The sequence below is a fragment of the Symphalangus syndactylus genome, chromosome 8 (genome assembly GCF_028878055.3).
Source record: "Symphalangus syndactylus isolate Jambi chromosome 8, NHGRI_mSymSyn1-v2.1_pri, whole genome shotgun sequence".
Taxonomy (NCBI): Eukaryota; Metazoa; Chordata; class Mammalia; order Primates; family Hylobatidae; genus Symphalangus; species Symphalangus syndactylus.
Genome location: NC_072430.2, coordinates 93,848,476 through 93,867,413, shown reverse-complemented (window position 1 = coordinate 93,867,413; position 18,938 = coordinate 93,848,476). Strand labels below are relative to the sequence as shown.

At 38.2% G+C, this 18,938-nt stretch overlaps 2 protein-coding genes across 11 annotated transcripts in view; one reads left to right on the top strand and one right to left on the bottom strand.

The window, feature by feature from the left end:
- The first annotated feature begins 1,719 nt into the window (after positions 1-1,719).
- On the top strand, positions 1,720-18,158 carry OSGEPL1 (O-sialoglycoprotein endopeptidase like 1). 5 transcript variants are annotated; one of them, XR_010122391.1, is made up of 8 exons: positions 1,720-1,736; positions 3,246-3,486; positions 8,640-9,027; positions 9,850-10,054; positions 10,131-10,279; positions 11,217-11,347; positions 13,546-13,652; positions 16,871-16,882. XR_010122391.1 is itself a non-coding variant. In XM_063645648.1 (8 exons), exons 1-8 carry the CDS (start codon positions 1,724-1,726, stop codon positions 16,893-16,895), a joined length of 1,224 nt encoding a protein of 407 aa, XP_063501718.1. In that variant the 5' UTR covers positions 1,720-1,723; the 3' UTR covers positions 16,896-18,158. The 5 variants fall into 5 exon arrangements, 4 of the variants coding, with proteins under 4 accessions (XP_063501718.1, XP_055145973.1, XP_063501716.1 ...); XM_063645648.1 differs by lacking the exon at positions 13,546-13,652 and adding an exon at positions 11,472-11,543 and having other exon boundaries at positions 16,871-18,158; XM_055289998.2 differs by lacking the exon at positions 1,720-1,736 and adding an exon at positions 11,472-11,543 and having other exon boundaries at positions 16,871-18,158.
- The window catches only part of ANKAR (ankyrin and armadillo repeat containing), a 75,276-nt gene continuing 69,114 nt past the window's right edge, over positions 12,777-18,938 (bottom strand). For 4 of the 6 annotated variants that reach the window (XM_063645630.1, XM_063645631.1, XM_063645632.1 and 1 more), the window contains one exon: positions 17,467-17,823. In XM_063645630.1, coding sequence (XP_063501700.1) covers positions 17,576-17,823 — 248 coding nt within the window. In that variant the 3' untranslated portion in view covers positions 17,467-17,575. Of the gene's footprint in view, positions 13,019-17,466; positions 17,824-18,938 lie in introns of those variants that run through there. The other 2 variants (XM_063645633.1, XM_063645634.1) reach the window with 2 other exon arrangements.

Below are 18,938 nucleotides of genomic sequence, written 5' to 3'. Positions count from 1 at the left end.
GAGATGGCACCACTGCACTCCAGCCTGGCGACAGAGTGAGACTCCATCTAAAAAAAAAGAAAAAAGAAAGATTCTTATATGTATTAGTATATAATATGTATTAATAATACAATTTTCCTCTGAAGGCTACAAATGGAAAGCTAGACACAATATCTGAGACAAAATAAGCATATCTAGATTCAGCTGGAACTCTCGATTTATGTTGAACTTACATAGGCCATATTTTTTGAGAATGCCCATGAGTGGCATTCTAACTGTATCTGCATAAAAGTACAGGCAGGCCTCAGAGAGCATACCTGCCTTTCCCCCAATAACCCTCTCCTATTTTACAATAAAGAACATAGAAAATGTACACCTTTGCTAAGTACATGGGACTTGTATAAGTGCCACTTCACATATATTCGGTCAAGGGAAAGATAAAATTCCATACTAATGTGCCCTAGAGTTCTCCTGTTTCACAGTACAGCATTCGGACTCAACACTGGCCAAGAGTGCCTAGATGAGCAATCTACCAATGATAGCACACACAATAGGATCTTGCTTGTCTTGACAGCACAGAAGAGCATTGGGATATACCTGCTGAACATAATTGGAATTGTAAGAAAAATAATACCTGATGTGAAAGGTTTTATGTTCAAACTGGATTCCAGTGTATAACAGAAATAACTTCTGACCCCTCTAACAGTATGACTAATTTTTCTTAACCTTTAGGTTTTAATTTTTCTTTTTTTCCTTTTTTAGGCCAACAGTGCACCCTAGAGGAAATGTGAGTTATTTTCTCTTCTAGCAGTTAAGAAAACAGACTCCAGTGCCAGATGGCCTGACTTCTAATCCTAGCTTTGCTTTTCCTAGTTGTGTGACCTCCAAAGCACCCAAACTCTGTGGCCCAGTTGCCTGTAAAATGAGGACAGAAACTACTTCATGGGATTTTGAAAGAAATTAATCTACAGCAGGTGCCTGGTACATAGTGCCACTTTATCATTTTACACATAAATGAAATTTTTGAAAAACGTAAGTTCCAACTAAAAAACCTCAACCATGTTCTGGTAATTATTTACTTATTTATCGGTATCCACCTCTAGACTGTACTCTGTGGCTTCCCAACATGTTGTTATGGGATTTACTCATCTTTTATACCCAGAGCTTCACAACGTGCAAAGTGCAGGTATATATGCCAGCCCTGTACAACAGTGGATTCTAAGGTCCTTGCTTAGTAAAATCTTAAATACCAGCAGGGGAAAAGACTGACTCTTGGAATAAATCTGTCCAAACAATGTTCAAAACAAAGTTCACAAACCAATAAAAGAAAAAAAAAGAAAAAGCAGGTGCAGGACCTTGAAAACATACCATGCTGAATTTCGTGTACATAGTAAGGAAGGACAATATAATGCATTATGAAAATAGGATTTTTTAAGGCAACTGAATATTTACCACAGCCCTTTTTTTTTTTTTTTTTTTTTTGAGACAGAGTCTCGCTCTGTAGCTCAGGCTGGAGTGCAGTGGCGCGATCTCGGCTCACTGCTACCTCTGCCTCCCGGGTCCCAGTTCAAGCAGTTCTCCTGCCTCAGTCTCCCGAGTTTTTTTTTTTTTTAATTGTAAAAATAAGCCAGCCCCTTTCTTCCTAGTGAAGTGGGAGAAACGGTTCACACTGTCAGACCAGAAACACTTCCGTTCTCTGGTAACCCTGCTAGGGGGCGCCGCTAGATTCCATCCTATTTCTCCGATGAAAGTATCAGGTACCTCACCCCTACGTTTAGATTTGGTGACAGGTCCCTTAAAAATGAATGACGAATAATCTACCCCATACTTTTTTCACAGTAGCAACCGAATTCCAGCCAAGGGCAAAAAAAAAAAAAAATTTCTTTTTAATGTACCTTAGTGTTTGGAACTTGATGTTGTGTAGTCAGACAAACCTGTAGTCGGCCTCCGCTGGATCAGTCACTAGCTGTGTAATTTTACAGAACTCTCATCACCTGCAAATCTGGGGGGAAATGCAGGCGCGCACAGAGAGCGTTTTGGGCAAAGAGGGCCTTTAAGCTTTTCTTCACTAAACCTGCCGCTCTCTAGCGAAACAGCAGCCAGCTCTGGAAGGGACCTTGCACAGTTCCGATGACATCACTTCCGGGCGCCAGGTTCAGGCTTTCTCCTGCAGCAATAAGGGCAGTCGACAGTCTTTACAAGGGAAAGGAGACAAGTGCTAGCTACTGCCGCCCAAGAGGAAGGTGGGTGAAATTGCTCACTCTTCACCCCACTGACGCTTTTGCGCACATGGAAAAGCGGTTCCAGTTTGCGCCCGTCGCCGCCTTAGAGCCCACAGGAGACCAGCGCTACCCAAGTCACGTGGGTTCACGCTGCAGCTTTCTTGGCCCTAAAGGGTAGTGCTTCGCACAATCCTCCTTGTCCAGATTTTGTTAATGCAAATCTAATTCCTCTAGGTTGTGTCTGTCTGGGCTGCACTGCCCGCAACTGCCCTCTGCAAATAGGTCGCACATCTCTAATCCCTGGGATGCCCTGTGTCCCTTTAGTGTGGTGGAGAAAGGCCCTGCTTTAACACCCAGAAAGTTTTAGAACGGATGATTTGGGGGCATAAAATTAGGTGCTTCGCAGTGTGAAAATACTAGTGTGCTTTAGTGATGGGCTGCTATTATTTTTGGAGAAAAGGATTTGGGAAGATCCTTTTTATGACAAAACCTGGAGCAAAAAGTGGAGATTTTATTCCAAAGATTGTAATTAAGGATAAAATAGGTGTTAGGTTGCAGTTGGCGTGTGTGTGTTTATGTTAACTTTTGTTTTTGAACCAAACGATCCAGTTTTATTTTGAAAGATGTTTTTAGGAAATGGAATACATTAACAGTATTTTTATCTGTTCCATCTGCCTTTGTTGTTTGATTCTTTTTAGAAAATCCACATTTTGTCTTAATTTTAGCTGTCAAAAAATAAATAGCACTTTTCAGAGGACTCTATCAATTATTGTACTTTATATTAGCTGTCTTAATAAGTCTTTTGGTGGGAACAGCATGCAAGTAATAATAATACTAAAAAATTTTATATCTGACCCCTGTTTTCCCCCTTGGAGAACATTATATTCATTCATAATATTATTTATATTCACATGTTGCTATAGCCTTTACAAACTTTTGGCGACTTTTACAAACTTTCCTGTAATTCTATTAAACTATATATTGAAAAATAAGCTGGCTAATGTCAGTTGCAAATAATAAGTTGTATCTGTAATTCTTTTTCAGGAATTATCTATAGAGTAAGTATGCTAATCTTGACTAAGACTGCAGGAGTTTTTTTTAAACCATCAAAAAGGAAAGTTTATGAATTTTTAAGAAGTTTTAATTTTCATCCTGGAACACTATTTCTTCATAAAATAGTATTGGGAATTGAAACCAGTTGTGATGATACAGCAGCTGCTGTGGTGGATGAAACTGGAAATGTGTTGGGAGAAGCAATACATTCCCAAACTGAAGTTCATTTAAAGTAAGTAGACATTACTTAGTCATTTCCACTTTTTTGGAAAAAGTAAAATCATTCTTTTGTATTTGTCATATATAAAAGTTTTCAGGAGCTACTGTCTTATTCCTTTTTGCAAACAGTTTTAATAACTGCTATAGAAAACCTTAAACACTTCATCCTGGCTTTTAAGGGTCTTCACAATAAGGTCCCAACCTTAACTAATCCTGTTGCCAAAAGAAACTGAGCTCATTCCCAGCTTCAGTATTTATTGATGATTTTCCTTCAGTAATGCATTCCTTCTTTTCTCCACTTCTATGTTTCATGGTCTCAGCTGAAGTCCTAGGAAAACTGTTAGTCATTGAAAAATAAATTCCTATTCATATTTATACATATAACTTTCATTAGTACTTAAATAATAATACACTGTTGTATTAAAGCATAGAATGGTGCAAGGATTATAAACTGTGATGTTTGTAGAGGACTACCAGGCAGGTTACCTAAATAAATGGACAAGATAAAAAGTGGAAAATGTCTGGAGGAGATCACTACTCAGCTCTAGCCAGTTGTCATGTGGGAATGCAGGACCTGTGTTATTAGATTATTATAATTTTCAAGAGGAAATGGAAATCCAGATTTTTTTTTTTTTTTTTTGGTGAGAGAAAGCCTCACTCTGTCACCAGGCTGGAGTGCAGTGGCATGATCTCGACTCACTGCAATCTCCGCCTCTTGAGTTCAAACGATTCCCCTGTCTCAGCCTCCCAAGTAGCTGGGACTACCTGCACGCACCACCACGCCCAGCTAATTTTTTGTATTTTAGTAGAGACGGGGTTTCACCATGTTGGCCAGGATGGTCTCGACCTCCTGACCTCGTGATCCACCTACCTCGGCCTCCCAAAGTGCGGGGATTACAGGCATGAGCCACCGTGCCGGGCTGGAAATCCAGACTGTTAATGTCGTATTTGTACATTTTTTAAACTAGTAGCTAATTTAAAATATATTAAAATACTCTACAGATGAGTATGCCTTTAAGCTATCAATTTACAACATCTGAATAGTGAAAAAGCCTGGTATTTTGGAATCACAGTCCTGTATTTGAATCCTGAATTAAGCACTTGGTATGGGCTCTGTAACTGTAGGCAAGTTCCATATCCTCTCTGATTCTGTTTCCACATCAGTAAAATAAGAAAATTGGCCGGGCACTGTGGCTCACACCTGTAATCCCATCACTTTGGGAGGCCAAGGCGGGTGGACCACGAGGTCACAAGATTGAGACCATCCTGGCTAACATGGTGAAACCCCGTCTCTACTAAAAATACACAAAAAATTAGCCGGGCGTGGTGGCGGGCGCCTGTAGTAGCAGCTACTTGGGAGGCTGAGGCAGGAGAATGGCGTGAACCTGGGAGGCGGAGCTTGCAGTGAGCAGAGATCACGCCATTGGACTCCAGCCTGGGCAACAGAGCTAGAGCTCATCTCAAAAAAAAAAGGAAAATTAACATCTGCTTCATAGAATTATGGGAGGGTGACATTAGAAATAATGTATGTAAAGAGGCAGATTAAGCCTCAAACAATAACTATGTGAAAGGGACTGTGTTGGATATTAGTAAGGCACTGTGAAGTACTGCAAAGTCCTTCGTTTAAGGAAGCTTAACTTGATTATGGAGACATGATGTCTAGACCTACAAGGAGAATTAATCGTGCAAGGCAGCATAAGGTAAAACAAGTGGTGCAGACAGTAACTATTATTACCGTGCCTCAGCTTCACAGTCCTTTCAGTTTCTCCTGAGTGCACTGAACTTTTGAACATGTAAAAGTTAATGACACAGAAAGGACTACCCTGAACACTTTATCTAAATTAGATACTCCCATCCTATTTATTCTGTATCATCATACCCTGCATATTTTCTTTGTAATACTTTCACAATTTATACATTTGCTTGTGTATGTATAATCTCTCTCAGTAGAGTCTAAGTGCCATGGTGACAGGGGCATGTCTATATTAATCACTATGCTATGCCTAGTGCCTAACACAATGTTTGACACATCACAGGTGTTCAGTGGCCTTTCGTTAGGCCTTCAGTGAATGGAGATGGAAATTATATCATAACCTGGCTGTGTTAGTTCGTTCTTGCCCTGCTATAAAGAAATACCTGAAACTGGGTAATTTATAAAGAAAAGAGGTTTAATTGGTTCACGTTTCCACAGGCTGTGTAGGAAGCGTGGCAGCATCTGCTTCTGGGGAGGCCCCAGGGAGCTTTTACTCATGGCGGAAGGCAAAGTGGGAGTAGGCGTCTTACATGGCAGGAGCAGGACCGAGAGAGGGGGGTGAGATGGAGTTTTGAGATGGAGTTTTTTTTTTCTTTTGAGATGGAGTTTTGCTCTTGTTGCCCAGGCCAGAGTGCAATGGTGCAATCTTGGCTCACCGCAACCTCCGCCTCCTGGGTTCAAGCGATTCTCCCCCCTCAGCCTCCAGAGTAGCTGGGATTATAGGCACGCCACACCATGCCCGTCTAATTTTGTATTTTTAGTAGAGACAGGGTTTCTCCATGTTGGTCAAGCTGTTCTCGAACTCCAGACCTCAAGTGATCCGCCCACCTTGGCCTCCCAAAGTGCTGGGATTACAGGCATGAACCACCGTGCCCGGCCCACACTTTTAAACAACCAGATCTCATGAGAACTCATTGACTATCGCGACACAGTACCAAGGGGAAAATATGCCCCCTTGATGTAGTCACCTCCCACCAGGCCCCATCTCCAACATTGGGAATTACCATTCTACATGATATTTGGGCAGGGACACAGATCCAAACCATATCACTAAGTGAGCATTGTCAGCAAAGGCAAAGAAGTGAGAAAGTACTAGACATTCAGTTTAGCTAGAGCATAGGTCACTTGAGGAGACTACTGGGCAAATAGGCTTCAGTGATACCATCCACCTGGCTCATCTCAGCATTTTTTGAATACCTATAGCTGCCAGGCAATACTTAGGGCATTTGGGGTACAAATATAAATGAGACATATGACCCTTGCCTTTGAACAGCTCACCATATAAGTGGGTTAGAGAGTAGGCTTATATTCTGGTTCAGCCATTTACTAGGCTTATATTCTGGTTCAGCCATTTACTACATTTGATACTGTGCACAGTTTTTTGTGCCTCAGTTTCCTTATCTGTAAAATGATAATAATGACCACTAACTCAAATTAGTGTTGTGAATATTAAGTGTGAATTCCTTTGAAGCTTTTAGGGCATTCTTGATGAATAGCAAGGGCTGAATATAAGCTAGCTATTAGTAACAATAGTAGTTCTACTACTACTATCAGTAAAAATGAAGAAGACAGCAGATCATTGTGAAACAGCATGGAAAATGCAATAATAGAGGATTACTTAGCAGGAGGAGTCCCTTCTTCCAAGCCAGAAACCTGAAGGACATCCTTGACTTCTCCCTCACCATTCCACATCCAAATCAGTCATCCATTCATAGTAAATCCATCTCCCAAATATTTTCTGCAACTTTCCTCTCCCTTCTCACTGATTGAGTTCAATCCCTTATTGTCTTTTGTACAGACTCTTGGCTATAGCTTCAAGCCTCAATGGTTTCCCTGCCTCTTTATTAGCTTTGTTCCCTAATCCACACTCCATACTGTCTACAAATAATAGACAAAAATACATTGTTATTATTAATTCATTGAGAATAAAGCCATGTTCTTATTTGGCCCTAGTGTTTAGCATAATCCCTGGAAGATAAAATACACAGAAAAGGCATAGAAAGGAAAGGAGGGAGGCAAGACAGAGAAGGAAGAAATGAGTGGCAGGGAGAGAACTTGGATTTGATGTCTCCCAAATTTCATGAAACTAAAGGTTTTGAGTAGGGGAATAACAGTGGTAGCATGTGCTTTAGGGTATTCTCTGGCAGCAATATAGGATGGGCTCTAAGGATCAAAGGACGTAGTTAGGAAAGTACAATTAGAAGACTGTTGAACAGACTGAGATGAGGGCTTTTGAGACTTGGCAGTGGGAGTGGTGATAAACTTACATGCAGAGAGTGAGGGAGAGAAAGGAAGTAAAGATGAACTTTGAAACCCAAGGGTTATTTGATGCCACTAACAAAGATGAGAAATATAAGAGAAAAAGTAGCTTTGAAGAATTGAGGAAAATTATATTACAATGTGGATGTGTTGAAATCAGATCATTTCATTTATATCCCCCTCATTGCCTGAAACAATATTTTAATTACTCAGCAAATATTCATTGAATGCATTTACTGAGGATTTTCATTTCTACACATAGAACTAGTAGATCTTGCAACATCAAATATTTGAAGATGTTTTTTTTGAAACTAGCAGTGCGTTTTGCAGACTCTATTTTATTGCTCTAGTTCTCATATTGTAAATCAATCACATGGTAGCAAATTTGTTGCTAGCAAATTTGTCTCTTAGTCTTTACACTTGACATTTGGAGTGGCCATCCACCATCCTACATGGACCAAAAATCCAAATTACCACCTCTGAGCACCAGATTCCCACACTGTATTTCAGAATTGCAAGCTATCTGCTGTCCTGCTGTGACCTCAAGTGGAATGTGTTTTAAAATAAACTCATCTTCTTTATAAAACTGTCTTCATGTTTCTCTTTTAGAATTTCTTTTCTCCCAGTCATTCCAGCTGAATAGCTGAACAAACTGATGCCTTAGTCCCCCTGTCCCCTTATATTCAGTTAGTTATTACAGTTCTTAAGGTTCTCTGTCCCTTTCTTTCCATTCCCACAATCACCCAGTTTAAGATATAATCATTTTACACAAATACTTTCACAGTAATCTCTCTTAAAATCTTCTGTCAGCAAGGAAATTAATTTTCCTTAAATACAATTTTTTCCTGTCCTTCCCATGCTCAAAACTTGTGTGGAATGCTTTGCAAGATTATTTTGGTGATTTCATTTGTCAACAAACAAATCCATGGGAGTTTGTTGTGCATAAATTGAAAAAGTCAGAAACATTATCCCCTTAATTACTGCTTACTGAGTTTTAACCATAGTGTGCTATGTTAGAAGGCACACAATTAGAAAATACTTGACTTACTCAGCTATATAATGATTAACTTGAAGACACGCCTTTAGCTGTAATATATTATCATTTTTCTTCATTTTTACAATCTTAAAACTACAAAAAGCTGTCTTTCTTTCAGAACAGGTGGGATTGTTCCTCCAGTAGCTCAACAGCTTCACAGAGAAAATATTCAACGAATAGTACAAGAAGCTCTTTCTGCCAGTAGGATCTCTCCAAGTGACCTCTCAGCAATTGCAACTACCATAAAACCAGGCCTTGCTTTAAGCCTGGGAGTGGGCTTATCATTTAGCTTACAGCTGGTAGGACAGTTAAAAAAGCCATTCATTCCCATTCATCATATGGAGGCTCATGCACTTACTGTTAGGTTGACCAATAAAGTGGAATTTCCTTTTTTAGTTCTTTTGATTTCTGGAGGTCACTGTCTGTTGGCATTAGTTCAAGGAGTTTCAGATTTTCTGCTTCTTGGAAAGTCTTTGGACATAGCACCAGGTGACATGCTTGACAAGGTAATTAAGAATTAATTTCTCCATTCTTTTTTGTTATGTTGTCCATTTCAACTAAGTAGCCATAGATGTGCTACCACCATTCACCTAAATATTTCTGAATGATATCTTAGTAAACTGAAAAAAATTCACATATGGTAAGAAAAAATACAAAGAGTAGTACACAATTTTATAATTCTTAGCCTTTTTTAATAAAATGGTAAGAGGTTCATATCTGTACATAAAGGCTGAAATAGTTTGCAGATACAGTTACGTATTTTGTCAAATAATATATGTGAAAGAACGTGCTTTGTAAACGAACATACTGCAAAAAAGGTAAAATAAGAGAATATATATAGATTAACATAAGGACATTAAAGATGCAATGCACAGAATTAAATCACACAATTACTGACACCACAGACAGGTAGGGTCCCCCCCTGCCCCCCTTTGTTTTAGAATACTACAGAGGCTACTGCCATATATAGGAAAACAAACAAACAGAAAACACTGCTTCCCACAGTGAAATAATAGGAAGTATAGGACAAGTTCTTATTATTGACGTTCATCATTAAGCAGTTATTGTCAACTTCCAGCCTATTTTCCAACCCCAATAGAAGAGCAAACATAGACAGGGGCAGTGATTGGCCTCTTATTGTTCGGGTCATCATAAGGAGCAGGGTTGTCTGCTTACCTGAATATCAGCTATAGTGTATATTTGCCAAAGTATAGCATGTTTTATTCATTCAGGGGTTTTTTGTTTTGTTAGTAATTTTCAATTTATTTCCTTTGCATCTTTTCGTTTCAAAGTATTTTTTGACTCTAAAAAATATGTTTCTTTGATAGGTGGCAAGAAGACTTTCTTTAATAAAACATCCGGAGTGCTCCACCATGAGTGGTGGGAAAGCCATAGAACATTTGGCCAAACAAGGAAATAGATTTTATTTTGACATCAAACCTCCCTTGCATCGTGCTAAAAATTGTGATTTTTCTTTTACTGGACTTCAACACATTACTGATAAAATAATAATGAAAAAAGAAAAAGAGGAAGGTATATTTCTAATTAGTAAAGTTGAACAGATAAATATTCCTGGATTGTGCCTAAAAATAGCTGCTCATTTCTGCAGGTATTGAGAAGGGGCAAATCCTGTCTTCAGCTGCAGACATTGCTGCCACAGTACAGCACACAATCGCATGTCATCTTGTGAAAAGAACACATCGGGCTATTCTGTTTTGTAAGCAGAGAGACTTGTTACCTCAAAATAATGCAGTACTGGTAAGTTTTATCTCATTTTATAATAATAGTTACACTTTGCAATATTTTACTTTTTTCTCAAGACCTTGACCTTGTGTTTAGGATGAACAGATCTTTATGCCCTATGCTAGCCCTGACAGTATGAAATTATGCAGGATAGGAAAGACTAACAGCCATTTCTTGTACTAGTTTGGCAGCTTTATGGGACAGCTGTATAGCTTCTATGGCACATAAGTCTAATTTTGCATCTTGTTGTTGGATTTAAAAGAGGGCTTACAATAAAGAAAGTAAATGCAGTAACTGCTATCACTATTTTTAGAAAAATAGGTGGATTTCTTTCATCCTTTGATGAAATCCCTTTGTTTGTTTTTTTAATAAGCCAGTCAAATTTAGCAGTGGGAGGTGGTATACCAACTTTCGTGACACTAATGTTGATAAAATTCTGATAATCCACTATATTGTACCAGCCAAAATCCCTTTAATTGTGCTTAAAAGCCTTGACAAACATCCTGTTTAACTGTATCTTAAACTTTATTCATTTAAAAATTATAAACTAAAGTGGGAAAATGTTTAAATGGTAGTAATTCATAGATGGAATTTTACATGGATATCAAAGAATAATTTTTTCAGAGTTATGTAGTAAAATGCACAAAATATTTAATAAAAATTTCAGGGTCTAAAATAGTAGCGTACTATGATTGTAATTATATTAAATAAATATTTAGATGAAAGGTTGGAAGAAAATATACAAAAATGCTAGTAATGTTTGTATGCTATTAGAATTGTTAGTAATTTTTTTTTCCAAATTTTTATTATATAGATATATCATTTGCCTATTACCCATCTCAAAATGGGATAGTTTATTATTGTTTAATGCTGATATTTTTCTCCAGGTTTAATTAGTAGCTTGGTTCATATCCATATATGATAGTTATTTTGGTTTTCTCAATTCCTTCAGGTTGCATCTGGTGGTGTTGCAAGTAACTTCTATATCCGCAGAGCTCTGGAAATTTTAACAAACGCAACACAGTGCACTTTGTTGTGTCCTCCTCCCAGACTATGCACTGATAATGGCATTATGATTGCATGGTAAGCCACAGGATATATGTGCTTCACTCATAACTATGTAAATATTAATTGCCATTTTATCATACTAAGCCTTCTTCCTTCAGATCTTGGAGCTATTGATTTTATTTTAATGATTCTTATTTAGGAATGGTATTGAAAGACTACGTGCTGGCTTGGGCATTTTACATGACATAGAAGGCATCCGCTATGAACCGAAGTATGTGGTATCATTCATGATCTTTATGCAAGTTACATTACCTAAGACAAAGCCTGGAATTTGCCTTTATATATGAGGTTTTCATTGACATTCTGGTGGTACTTGAAGGAAAGTTACATAAATTTCTTTCATGAACCTAGTTAAGGTTGATACCGTATGAGAAATATTTTTGCTACAGTATCAAATTATAAAAATCTTGACAAGTTTAGGTGAGTTAGAAACAGGTCATGAGTAAGAGTGATGAATTCCCTCTTTTGGAACTAGAATGTAAACTATGTCCATGGCCTGGACTTTTGCAATGTCAAGAACATCTCAGAACCAGCAAGTATGCTGGGAAATTTAAGGAAAACATGCAGAAAGCATTCAGGTGTGAGAGTGGGTTGTGATTATGCTCTTACACAGACAGTTGAGAATTGGCCAAAAGATAGCTGTTTCCTGCAAGCCTTATTTCCTCTCCCAAATCAAAGTTCCAGTGAATAGCACAGTTTTTTCTTTTACTTTTTTTCTTTTTTTTTTTTTAGAGTCTTACTGTGTCACCCAGGCTAGAGTGCAGTGGCGCATTCACTGCAACCTCTGCTTCCCACATGCAAGTGATTGTCATGCCTTAGCCTCCTGAGTAGCTGGAATTACAGGTTCACACAGCTGTGCCCAGCTAATTTTTTGTATTTTTAGTTTTTGGGTTTTGCCACATTGGCCAGGCTGGTCTCGAACTCCAGGCCTCAAGTGATCCACCCACCTCAGCCTCCCAAAATGCTGGGATGACAGGTGTGAGCCACCACACCTGGCTAGTTTTTCAAATTACTATCAAATTCTGTTTTAAGTTAATTCTAGGATAGTAAAAGATAATTATTTTCATAATCTAACATAATTATACTTTGAACACTGTTTCATCTGATGTTTTAAAACTTGTCAGCATTGGCCAGGCACAGTGGCTCATGCCTGTAATCCCAGCACTTTGGGAGGCTGAGGCGGGCAGATCACCTGAGGTTAGGAATTCAAGACCAGCTTGGCCAACATGTTGAAACCCCATCTCTACCGAAAATATAAAAATTAGCCAGGCGTAGTGGCAGGCGCCGGTAATCGCAGCTACTTGGGAGGCTGAGGCAGGAGAATTGCCTGAATCCTCGAGGCGGAGGTTGCAGTAAGCCGAGATCACACCACTGCACTCCAGCCGGGGTGACAGAGTGAGACTCCATCTCAAAAAACAAACAAACAAACAAAAAACTTGTCAGCATTATATTCTGTAACTTGACAGTTGTGCTATATATGAATTACATGTATGCTGATAATGAATGAACTGAATTGAGTTAGTAGTACCGGAAGGCATCCCTTTGATACCTTGTCTCAGAGTATATCCTCTGATTCAGTTATGCCCCCTTGTGGCAGTGTTGAGGCTGGAGATGATGGCTTTTTCCAGGTTGGGATTCAGTCAAAGCAAAGCCTTATCTTGGACAACATGGTAGAAAAGCAGAAATCTGAAGCAAAAATTAGTTACTGAGGAGGAACAGAAAAAGACAGTAGGAACTAAGACCTCTTTGGCTAGTAATGGCAAAGGATGGTAGAAAGGGGCAAGGCAGCTTTTGAAACTTCAGAGAAGAACCTATAGAAACCTAGGACATTTCTAAAATGTGAATGGATACAGGTTTGACTTTAGCTGTGTGGCAAAAATGTTTTTATCTTTTTAGCTCTGTAGAGATTTACAAGATATTTTTCATTATTTTTATATTTCATTTTACGTTTTTAACTTATTTACAGTATTTGAGAACAGTAAAACTGTTTCTCTCAAAAACATCTCAAAATTTAGATTTCTTATTAATGAGACTAGCTTTCATTATCCTGACTTGAGGTCCCAATATATTTGTAAGTATTTAAGAATCATCACCACATATGATGAATTAAATATTAGATATTTATACTGTCAGAATTTTAAGCAAATAGTCTGCAGAACTAGTGATGGATCATGAAGCAAATAAATAATACGATTTGTCTGCTTATGATGTAGATGTCCTTTTGGAGTAGACATATCAAAAGAAGTTGGAGAAGCTTCCATAAAAGTACCACAATTAAAAATGGAGATATGATTTCTGCTGTTCAAAAAAGTCCCTAAAGGTAGTATTAAGGTTAAAATTAAGTTTTTACTGTTTTGTGTATCAAATTGTAGAAGATATATAATATTAATTATTCATCAAGACTTTCTTTTTTTTTTATATTTGATGTTTTACCTGCTCTTCTGAGATACTGTAATGTGTTAAAGTCTTACAAGGGAAGATAGTTTTTTTTCTTTTTCTTTTAATTATTAAAAACCAAAATAAAACATCTTTTGAGGAAGGGATGTATTGATGTTGGCAGGTAGAAAGAAAAGCTTTGAAAGAAGCACAGTAATTTTTCTGAATTCTGGCCCCGTATCATACAGGCCTAGGACTTTCCCCCACTTCCTGAAATCAGGATAGGAGAAGCTATTTTTTAACTCCTACTGAAACAAGAACCTGATTTTATAATGAGAGAGCAGTTTTTTTTTTTTATCATTATTATTTTTTGGAGATAATCTCCCTCTGTCACCCAGGCTGGAGTGCAGTGGCATGATCTCAGCTTACTGCATGCAACCTCTACCTTCTGGGTTCAAGCAATTCTCCTGCTTCAGCCTCCTGAGTAGCTGGGACTACAGGAGCCCACCACCACGTCTGGCTAATTTTTTGTTTTTTTCAGTAGAGACGGGGTTTCACCATGTTGCCCAGGGTGATCTTGAACTCCTGAGCTCAGGCAATCTGCCTGCCTCAGCCTCCCAACATGCTGGGATTACAGATGTGCGCAAGAGAGCGATTTTAGATCAGTCACGTCAAAGCAGACATTTTCCAAATCAAGACAAAAGCTGACTTTCTCTAACATAATATGTTATTAATTTTAAGAGTTCGTTATTAGGTATCATCTCTGGAGTAAATAGGATGTCTATGCATTTTTAAAAATCCATATAATTTGAGGTTTTACAATTTTAACATGTAAGTAATCCCTCAAGTATGTATTGTACGCTTTAGTTGTCCACATACTTTCACATCAGTTATTTGAGAAATTGTATATAATCAGATGGAAATAAATGAGGGAGTTTTTTTTGGATTTTTTTTTAATCCAAACTTTGTACTGCAAATACCATAAGCTTATCACTGTCTGCCTTGATTAAAGTAACTAAATGTACAATTCTTTGAATATAACTCTCTATATCTGGAGGCCTTTCTCATACATAATTTTTTATTTCTATTTTTATAGACAGCATCTTGCTATGTTGCCCAGACTGGAGTAGAACTCCTAGGCTCATGTAATCCTCCAACTTCAGCCTCCAGGGCCTGACTTTTCACACATCATTTAAAAAAAACAAAAAAACAAAAAACGTGGAGTAATAAAAATAATCTTTTTTTTTTTTTTTTTAGACAGAGTCTCGCTCTGTTGTCCAGACTGAAGTGCAATAGCTCGATCTCGGCTCACTGCAACCTCCGTCTGCCAGGTTCAAGCAATTTTCCTGTCTCAGCCTCCCTAGTAGCTGGGACTACAGGCAAGCACCACCATGCCCAGCTCATTTTTTATATTTTTAGTAGAGATGGGGTTTCACCATGCTGGCCAGGCTGGTCTCGAACTCCTGACCATGTGATCCACCTGCCTTGGCCTCCCAAAGTGCTGGGATTACAGGTGTGAGCCACCATGCCCAGCCAATAAAAATAATCTTTATGGGGGAGATTTATAGAAGAAGTAGTATAAATTTTAGGAGTGGTAGGATGGTCTGGCTACGCCAAGATACTCAGGAAATATCTGGAATTGAATGCAAAGAAACTCTGATGACCTGAAAATAGCCCTAAAATATAGTCTTGAGCCTACCTGAAACCAGTTTCAGAGCTCAAAAGTTGCTCTCTAAAGGCCTTTTAAAATATCTGCAGAAGCTTAATATTTCCATTGTTACGAATTCTTATCCTTAATGATGCTAGATAACACAATTCATCACTTGAATATGTATCCCCTTCTAGTGTAAAATAGACCATTTCCCTCTGCATTTCCTATATTTCAGTCAATCCACCAGAAAGTTGTGACTCAGCACCATTAAGATAATTTAGAATTAAATATGAAGATTAAAGAGGTCTCTTATTTTTCAGTGGTTAAGAACACAAGCTTTGCATGGTAGCTCATCCTAATGCTTTGGGAGGCCAAGGGAGGAGGATCACTTGAGGCCAGGAATTCGGGACCAGCCTGGGCAACACAGCAGAGACCTCAGCCTCCTGAGTAGCTAGGGCTACAGGCCTGTACCACCACAATCAGCATAACAGAGACCGAGGACCTGTAGCCCTAGCCACTCAGGAGGCTGAGGTGGGATGATTGCTTTGAACCCAGGAGTTACAGGCTACAGTGAGCTATGATTGCACTATTGCCCTCCAGCCTGGGTAACAGAGCAAGACCCTATCTCAAACAGACAAATAAATAAATAATAATTCATTCACCCACTCACTCACCCACTGACTTTGGACTCTGGCACGTAGAAAGCCCTAAGTACATATCGGGGAAAATAACTGCTAATTAATATATACTTTCAATGCTTAATGCAGCCCAGGTAGAGAATGGATTATAGCAAGACCCTCAGACTGTATAGAGGCAATTCAGCAAGTGAATGGAGAAAAGGGGAGCTTTAAAGTACGCAGTGAAGCCAGGCACAGTGGCTCACACTTGTAATCCCAGCACTTTGGGAGGCCAAGGCAGGTGGATCACCTGACGTCAGGAGTTGGAGCCAGCCTGGCCAACATGGTGAAACCTCGTCTCTAATAAAAATACAAACATTACCCAGGCGTGGTGGCAGTTGCCTGTAATCGCAGCTACTCAAGAGGCTGAGGTAGGAGAATTGCCTGAACCCAGAAGGCAGAGTGAGCCGAGATCTTGCCACTGCACTCCAGCCTGGGTGACAGAGCGAGACTCTTATCTTGAATAAATAAATAAATAAGTAAGTAAGTAAAATAAAGTACACAGTCAGGTGTTTGTATCATATCTATCTGCAGCTATAAAATAGGAGAAGCAGACATTGCTATTTGAGCAAAGACATCATATGGTTCTAATCCACAAAGACTATTACCCTTTCCAGTTGCAAACCAAAGACACTCTATAAATATGGAGAATGAGCAACACTGTTAGCCACAAAAGCCATACTCATGTACTTGATGGGCAATGATTTCAGATTTTATTTTTAAATAAAACTTTTTTTCCCTTTTAAAAAATTTTTGTTTTCTTTTTAAATTTTTCTTTTCTGCTTCATCCACTGACTCAGACTTTTCTTTTTTTTTTTTTTTTTTTTGAGACAGGGTCTCACTCTCTGACCTCAGCTGAAGTACAGTAGCCAGATCACAACTCACTGCAACCCTGACTTCCTGAACTCAAGCAATCCTCCTGCCTTAGTCTCTTGAATAGCTGGGACTACAGGTGTGCATGTCCATGCCCAGCCAACTTTATTTCTATTTTTTGTAGAGACAGGCTCTTGCCATGTTGCCCAGTCTGGTCCTGAACTGCTGAATTCAAGTGATCCTCCCACCTTGGCCTCCAGAAGTGCTGGGATTACAGGTGTGAGCCACCATGCCTAGCCAAAATGTTTCTTAAGGTATACATTTTGGGTCTTAGAAGGCTTATACATTTGTAATATTTATTACTAAATATCTCAAAGTATTACAATAAATGTTACCATGTGGGCTACTTTGAATCAGGCTTCTTGCACACCAATTTAAAAATGTTAACTCTTTATATATACACTAGTTATACCACTCATGTCAGTCGATAAATTTTAAGGTTTAAGTGCAGGCCTTCTTTTACAGAAATCCTAATTTTTTGAAACCATAACTCTGACCTGATACTAAATTCCCATAGACATGCTAAGGAAAATCTGCTTAGTATCGAGATCAAGAGCTTCCATTCAAAAAGATTATTCAGTTAATGTTATTTGCATATTACCATTATTAAAAATAAAAAAATTTTTAAAAGATGGCTCAGGAATCCTTTCATACTAAAATGTTTTATTAGCCTTCTGCAGGCTCTGGGTTGGCTTTCTGGACATGTTTCCCAAGTTGGTTTAAACACACTGTTCTTGGTCTTGATACATTTGTGATATCTGATGTAATTGTAGATGCAAAAGAAAAAATATTATGGGAATCCTTGGTCTTTTTTGTTGCTTTGAAGAGTCCCATGAAGTTAGTTACAGGAGGTAATAAAGTCAAAGAATCTTTTGGTTGAATTTTAGGTTTTAATTTTCTTCGGTGCTCCTTCCCTAAAAATTAGCCACAAGTAAATGTCTCTCCTGAGAGCCCTAGGTGTAGTCTCATTACTTCTAGTTCTATGTAGTTCTATTTTCTTTACATAACTAAAACATACTGAGAGAACAGATCGGTACTTCCAGACATTTAGATGTCAGAGGCCAAAAATTTGTGGGGACCACTATATGGTTTGCTAGCTTGTTATGTCAAGTTAGTACCAATAAAAGAACAAATACTATTTTAAATATCATTATGTAAAATAAAGAATATTTTAACACTAAAAAAAGTGTAAAAGGCATTATCTCAAAATGATGGACTTGACATTGAATGAAATTAATTTTATCAGAAACGTGCTACCTTGTCCTTATTTTTTCTTATGTTACCACAAACCTGTGAAAACTTCATCAGATCATGACTGATAAACAGGTTGTTGTTTTGAAACCAGTGTTAAAGTGAAGAGTGAACTGACTTTATTCTTTTATGTAAATTACTCTTACATTCAAGAAGCTATATAAAAAATGGATGCTCTTCTACCCATGATATTCTATATATATTTGTATATAGCCTCCCCACATACCTAGCTTCCCTCATATACTCGCTGAATACATGAAATTGTTTCCTCTCCTTTTACTGTCTTTTTAAATTCTCTCTTTCTGTTTGTGACTCTAGCAAACTGATCTTGACTTCTGAATGTTTCTATCCTTGATTTTCGTGATAGGACAACATATCAAGACTGATTTTGGTCCTGCACAAACAAGCACTAAGCAGATATGTGAAATTAATAAGTAATTTATATTCCCTATTACATATCTAATAGGAAAGGATAAATAATATGAGATCTGGACTCTGATCTCTGCAGATCTAGTTCATTCAAGTGTAATGTACCAACTATGTACAAAACTATATAGAGTATCAATGGAAAAAATGTGGTCTCTGCCCTGAGAATTCAGATAGGTAAGTTGTTTCAGATATAAAACAGCAAAGTCATATTTACAGGTCGTTTAAATAATGACTTACTTCTATGCATAGTTTGAGAAAAGCAAAATAAGACAGGGGTCACTTTCAAGTGATACTAGTAGGGAAGGCCTTACAGAAAACGATTAATATGGGCTTGTAATTAGGAATATTT